The 7,214-nt window shown below is 33.9% G+C and overlaps 1 protein-coding gene across 1 annotated transcript in view; it reads left to right on the top strand.

The window, feature by feature from the left end:
* Positions 1 to 7,120, top strand: part of LOC111875251 (sodium-dependent dopamine transporter) — an 88,608-nt gene extending 81,488 nt beyond the window's left edge. The window contains exons 14-15 of the mRNA XM_023871323.2: positions 373 to 507; positions 917 to 7,120. Of these exons, the coding sequence (XP_023727091.1) occupies positions 373 to 489 (117 nt within the window). The 3' untranslated portion in view covers positions 490 to 507; positions 917 to 7,120. The remainder of the gene's footprint in view (positions 1 to 372; positions 508 to 916) is intronic.
* Positions 7,121 to 7,214: the final 94 nt, after the last annotated feature.

Genomic DNA, 7,214 nt, shown 5'->3' with positions numbered 1-7,214 from the left:
TAGCGTATGTGTTAGGGTGAAGCTGAACTGAATGTGAGGCACACAGCTGTTAGTGCATATTCAATAGAGATCTGCTCATGAATAATGCTCTGCATGTTATTTGTGATGCACAGGGACAGGTCCCCCTTGAATCATGTCAACAATTTGAAGCCTGAAGTTCATCTAAACAGTATTTAAAAATCCAGTTTGTACCTCACAGAAAACACTCTACATCACCTTTACATGAACAAATGTGTTAATGTTGTTTATTGTGAAAATCATACAAGATAGATAAATTCACTGTATTGGGAAAATGCAGTCTTTTAATGGTAAAGCAGGCAGCACATACAGTAACCATGGTGCTTTAACATGTGAACTTGTTGCTCTAAATAGCGACTCAGGTTCCTCACTACACCGTGGAGAGACCAACAGATGGCTGCTGTTAATGGTGTTCAGACAGACCCCGTGCAAGTGAGACTGACTACATGTCCAGCGGCTGCTAATGTCTGAACTGGATTGACACACAAGGTAACAAGCTGGAAATTTTGTACCTGTTTAATGACAGAATGCAGACCTAGAATTTATTCCTGAGAGCTACAGAGTGGAGTTAAAATACTCAGTAATTCTGAAACAATCCGTACTCTTTTGCTAATTTCATGGGGCTGAGTCATTCTTGAGAAACCACTAGTTGTTCAGCTATTCAAGAAATTCCATGCTTTATATGGAGCCCAAAGGATCATTTCCATCTTCACATCAGATTGCCACTGAACCCTGCCATGAACCCTGAATCAAATCCACAGCCTAACATGCTATTTCTTTAAGATCTGTTTTTAATGATTTTGTCATCTATGTCTTACAGCTAGTTGCAGTCATGAAGACAACACTTTTATTCTAATGGTTCTTTAGGGTCATTATGAAATATTTTTCTCAATTCCAGCTACCTCCCACAAATGGACAGGGATATTTCTTCTCTTCTGGAACGAACAACTTTGGTTCAGTGAGTAGGAAAGGGAGGATTTAATTGTTAAAGAAAGATCAAGTCAGCAGGCTTATAGCACATGTAGAGGTCAAGCAAATGTATGAGTAGAAGTTAGAGCAAAACATATTTCATGATTCCACACAATCTGTCCTTTAATACTGAATTTTTGATGGAAGAATGCTTGTAAGAATGATTGCCTGAAAAAAGGAAACAAAACATGAAACAAACCGAACTGGGGAGCAGTTCACCTGGCATGACTCTGACTGCACTCTACAGCACAAACATAATGACATGCTTAATAAATATTTAAAACATTTTGCTCAGTAATCGGCCAAATATCAAGTTAGAGCTGAAGCACAGAGGATGTGGTAATGTGCTGTCTGGTAAGGGCTACCACGCACATCAAAGTCCACTGATAGACAACTTCAGTGGAGTGATTTTAAATAGGAGAAATCTGAAGAAACAAAAACACACACCTACTGCATTGCCACTTCATCCGCCATGAATCTCACAACAAGTCAGCACCTGATAGCCTGAATTGTGAATATAATTTCCAGCACTTATAATCTATAAAAATTTTATTAAAATTTTCATTGTAGTGCAGAAGTAAATTCTTCAAATTATTCAACAAATGTCAGTGATTCACTATCACACATGCAACATGTCCTTCTGAAACTTATTTAAAAGTTTCTTACATACACACAGTGTGTCTATTAAACCTTAGTTAAAAGCATTCTGTACATTGCACACTACATGTTTTGAGTGACATTTGTCATCATTAGGTGTTTAAAAATTGTTAGTGGAAACTGCTGTGCTTCTGTTTTCTGATTCTAATATTCGATACATAGTTCCATCTACAGGCTCGTGTATTCTATGGTGTTGGGTGGCTCTTCCTGTTGTGTTGTGTGTCTAGACACTTGTAGTACAGACACAGCACAAAACAAGAAGAGCCACTCAACGCCATAGAATACACAAGCCTGTAGATGGGACTGCACATCGAATATTAGAATCAGAAAACAGAAGAACAGCAGTTTCCACCAACAATTTTAAACAACTGATGATGAACAATGTTGGTCGAAACATGTAGTGTGCAATGTCCAGAAGCTTTTAATAAGGTTTAAAAGACTCATTGCATGTTTGCAAGAAACTTTTAAATAAGTTTCAGAAGGACATGTTGCATTTTTGAGAGTGAATCAGTGACATCCAGTGAATAATAAATGATGTGCAATGTACAGTATAATATTATAAATTCTTCAAAACATAAATTAATTACATCAGCATCATATAAACAAGATTTATGCTGTGAAACTATGTAAGCATTTACAAAGCATTATTCTGACTGCAACATCTGCACCCCAGTTCAGTTTTCTTTAAAATAATATGCAGCTAGGATGTGTTGCAATTCTTGGTATCAGTAGTGTACAGCCAAAGCACTGGTAATACACTAATACTTTTAATGTGTAGGCATGTAGCGAAAGTGGTGTTAGGCCTACAAAAGTTCATTAGTTGCTCTGTCTGAAACAGTGTCCTTAGAACAGATGAATTCCTATGTAAAGGACAGCAGGTACTGAATTATAATCATATGATGATGTATTAAACTATAGATGAGTCCATAATAAATTCTAGGCCTTTGTGTACAGAATTGATGATAAGCTTCACTATATCTTAAGAATGTAAATTTTGTCTTGTTTTAAATGCTGTGATTCATAACAAGAAAGCTTCATGAAGGTTTGCAGTTTATAATAAACCAGTCATGTCAGCTTCATCTCTACTTTAATGTTCACTATATTATAGTGATGCACTTAATTACAAAACATTATATATATCCAAAGTCATACTTATAGAATATAATTGTGAAAATTCTCACCATTCTTACTTTTATTGTTTAGAGCCAGACTTTTATAAGCCACTACCAGATAATGGATTCTTGTTGTACTGTTAAGAACCACAGTTTTATATACCACAACCAGATGATGGATTCAAAGTTTCATATACTTGCAGCATTACGAAATGCAAGTTCCAGTCAAAATGATGCATACTCAGTATAAAAGTCAATCCTTAATTACGTTAAGAACATGATAGTTATAAACGTTTGGTAGATTTTAGATATAACTCTTCTTCTTCCAACAATGAAGCCTCTCTGTGTATCTCTGTCTTTGCAAACCTATCCCTCCTGAAACTCTTCCATGTTATTCCTTCCTTTTGTGTTAAATCTTTGTCAATCTGTTATTCCCATCTTGATCTCAAACTTCCTCTTGGGGATTTTCCTTCTATCTTCATGTCCAGAAACCTTATTTGATAGTCTCCATTTCCTTATTTATAACATGTGCCCATACAATATTATTAATGTTGTTTATTAATTCATTTCCCATTGTATTTATCTTCATATTTTCTCTATTATTATTTGTTTTCTATTCTCCTTCTCCTGGTTTCAAGGACTTGTCTGCCTTAAAGATCTTATCCCAGCAGCTGTTATGTAGCAGTTAACCTTGGTCCATGCCCATATTTCTCTTCAGTATGTTCATATGGTCATGTACAGCAGTAACTCTTAAATGGACATAATTTCTGTTCCTTAGACATATCTCTGAATACAATTATATGCTACATAACTAAAATAAAATTGTCTTTTATCAAGCATAAAATTTCTTTCATTTTCAGAGACCTTGTGGCCATTGAAATTTGAGTCATTTACCATACAGTAAAGCATTATGTTGAAAAGTGGAATGATACTAGATTTACCCAGTCTTTTCAATTACAACATTTATACAATGATGTAATATACATCAGGCACTAGTGCATCTCATTTAGCCCTCAAAATTGATTTTCACTTAATACAAAATACCAGAAAACAAAAAATCATAAGCTGTTATATGTAATCACAACTGTCCCATATGGACAGGCAACATTCACAACAAAACAATGGTCCTTTGTGTTCCTACATTTTATGCCTCATTTTAATAACTGATGACTTAAAATGTTATTATGTTTGGTTGCAGTATCTGGGAAATATGAAGCACTCTTGAAAGAGTGCTGCCTGTCTCAGCTAGAGGTGTAGAGTGCAGTGCACACAAGCTGACACACATGGCACTTATGATGTATGAAATTTTATATCACAAACACTTGAACCATGGTAGTACAACTACATTTAATGCAGAAAATTGGAAACCTCAAAAACGTGCATTGCATCAGAATAGTATTAAAATTACCAAAAGAAAAAAATAGTTGGTATTTTATGTTACAATATTTTAAAGTAATATTCAGATTTTCTCATTATGAACTTTTAAAGCATGCATCATGTTGTAGATGAGGCAATCCTGTGGACTGCAACACACAGGCTCATGAAGCACACTTCTAAACACAGTATTCTGCCATACACAAAAGTAAGAATAGTATTTCATATGCACAGACATGGGTATTTCATCAGTGAATTACCACTTTATATTAAAATTACCACTGTTGGTTTATACATGTTCATAATGTTTCATGCAGTGTGTATATAATACTCCATGTATAATTTATATATGAAACACATATGCACATGCTCAGAACTCTTGGCAGAATGCAAATGATTCTATATCCTTATTCAGTTATTTATTATATTTTAGTTTCCTGAAGAAACTTATAATAAGGGGTCACTTACTCAACGATATAATAGTTTTCAAACACTTTTGTAGATATTTGATTGTAGACAAAACGTAATTCTAGTTCAATGGAAGATATGTAAAAGTGTTCTGTGTGCTTCCAATTGTAAACTGTAAGAATTATTGTACATCTGGATATAGAGAAATGGAAAATTAGATGTGAGTGTAATAATATAATTATATAGAATGTTATTAAATATTATACATTAATATATTTTATGGTGCAATGTTGTCCTGTGATTTAAAATAATGTGTATACACTTGTAAACTGTGACCTGTGTTATGCCTACAGAGAGTCAGGATCCGATAGATTTCCTAACAGGTATAAAATATGCATTATTTATATATACATATATCTAACTGTTATTTTGTATTATAGATTATATATAAAATTCGAAAGAAGCCATGACAGCCACTGGTGACTTTCGAATGTGCTCTCTGTCCAAAAGCATAACACAAAATCTGATAATTAATTAAAGCATTTGATATATTATATAAAGTGTAAATATAAATTATATTTGTTGCCATTATATTAGTAATATAGGAAACATTCTGCATCAACTGAATAATACTGACTTCAGTGAAACAGGATATTAGAGAAATAATTAGATTTACAGAACTAAAATGGATGTATTATTTAGCTCATATCTGACTTAAATAAGTTGTATAGGTTAACAGTAGTGTAACAAATTATCTACTTAAATATGATATGTGATATGGCTGTAATGTGAATATAGTATTCCTGGATATTACTGTGACATATAGTGCAATACTCATGTAGGATACAACAGTCTCTGATGGTCTTCCTGCACTGGGGACCAGTGTTACTGTAGATGTAGCCATAGCTTTTGTATATGTGCAAACAACAAATAATATGATGTTTAATGAATATACTGTATTGCCATTAGAGATAAATAACAAACACATTTTTAATAGTTGAGACCACTGCATGTATTCAGTTAGGAGGTGAAAATGTACTTTGAAAATGAGACCAGTCCTGTTACAGATATAATTAAATATACAGGCAGTTCTTGATTTACATGTCAAATTTGTTTTTGAAAAAACGTTGTGTAAATGAAAATTACACGAGTTACAGTAAAAATGCATTTAGTATGAGGATGCACCAGGTTGGTTGGTGTAATTGTGAACAGTTTGACTGATATTTGGGCAGTGCTCAGCACAAAATTGTCTAGGACACTGGCCATCCTGAGTGAGGACTGTTGAAATTTTCTTTAGCCCCTCAAGGCAAATGCTAGGATAGTATCTTGATTAGGCTGAAAACACTTCCTTCTGTGTCCTTTCTGATTCATCGTTCTTATCATCCTACAATTTAGCATCAAGAAACTGACATGGCAAACTGTGGCTTGAAAGCCACATGTAGCTCTTTAGAACCACTAATGTGGCTGAGGGAAAAAATTATTTGATTCCTTCTTCTGAATGGAGTAAATATAATAAATCTGCTTGGTGGAAAACACCCCCTAAACATTTGTGTCTGAAATGAATTTATGGCTCCAAAACTTCTGAAAAATATCATATACAGCTCTATATTCGATAAGTTAGGCCATTCCTGCTAGATACTGTTGCTATGGGCAGTCTCATGACATAACCTGCAAGAAAAGAAAAACCAGAAGACGTATGCAACCTTTTCTAAGCAAGGATTTGAACCCCCAGACAGGAGTAACTATACATGCTTATCCATGTATCGTTGCACCTAATTTTGTTTTTAAATTCAATTTCATAATAGTTCACTTTATTTTAAAGGTTCATTAACTTTATTTCATATTTTAAATTATGAAAACACAAGGCACTGTGTGAAATCACATTACAGGAAGAACTAGTGGCATCCAGATTAGGAAATGGTACATCCTTATTGTCTGCTGAATGTAAAACACACAAATTAAAGAGACTGTAAATTGAGAACTGGCTGTTTACTTTTCTGTATTTGTCAGACACTGTGTTATTACTGTTGTGTGTCAAAAATGCGAAGGAGCAAAATGCATTTTGTTGTGCTATATGCATAATATATTTATGTTGTTACACTTTTTGATGTGTATGAAGAGATTTGACTTGGGACTGTGAGTGAAATAACTGGAGCTTTTGTCAAGTCTCCCATGAGCAGAAAAAACTCCTCGCTGGGCTGTAAAGGGAGCAATAATTTGTACAAAGAGCATATCAGTCTGCATGCTTTGTGCAAATATTTGTATGTATCTGCATATTTTATATTTATAAACAGGCATTGTAAAATTGCATATTTGTCCATGAGCCATCTGTGAATGGGGGAGGATATATAAAGCTGTCCTGTGCTTAATCAAAAAGACTACTATCTCATACAGCACAGCATTTATGATTTTGATGCTTTATGACTTACATGAAATAAGATTCAACACCATATTCTTAAAAATTTGTTACAGTTTTTAAGTATCCTAACCATAAAATTAAATTACGATTAAAGCAGGCTTAACATATGAATCATGTACTGCATGTAGTGTATTTATTGACAATTATAGCGCATTCAAGTTAACCAGATTCTTATACTTTATAAAGTAGTTTGCTCACAAGTTGGTCCTTTTTTTCTAACCGAATGTTGTAGCATTCAGACATAACCTGCAAATATA

The sequence above is a fragment of the Cryptotermes secundus genome, unplaced genomic scaffold, assembly GCF_002891405.2.
Source record: "Cryptotermes secundus unplaced genomic scaffold, Csec_1.0 scaffold526, whole genome shotgun sequence".
Lineage (NCBI taxonomy): Eukaryota > Metazoa > Arthropoda > Insecta > Blattodea > Kalotermitidae > Cryptotermes > Cryptotermes secundus.
Note: the sequence above shows the minus strand (reverse complement) of the source record. Positions and strands in the feature narration are given on the sequence as shown.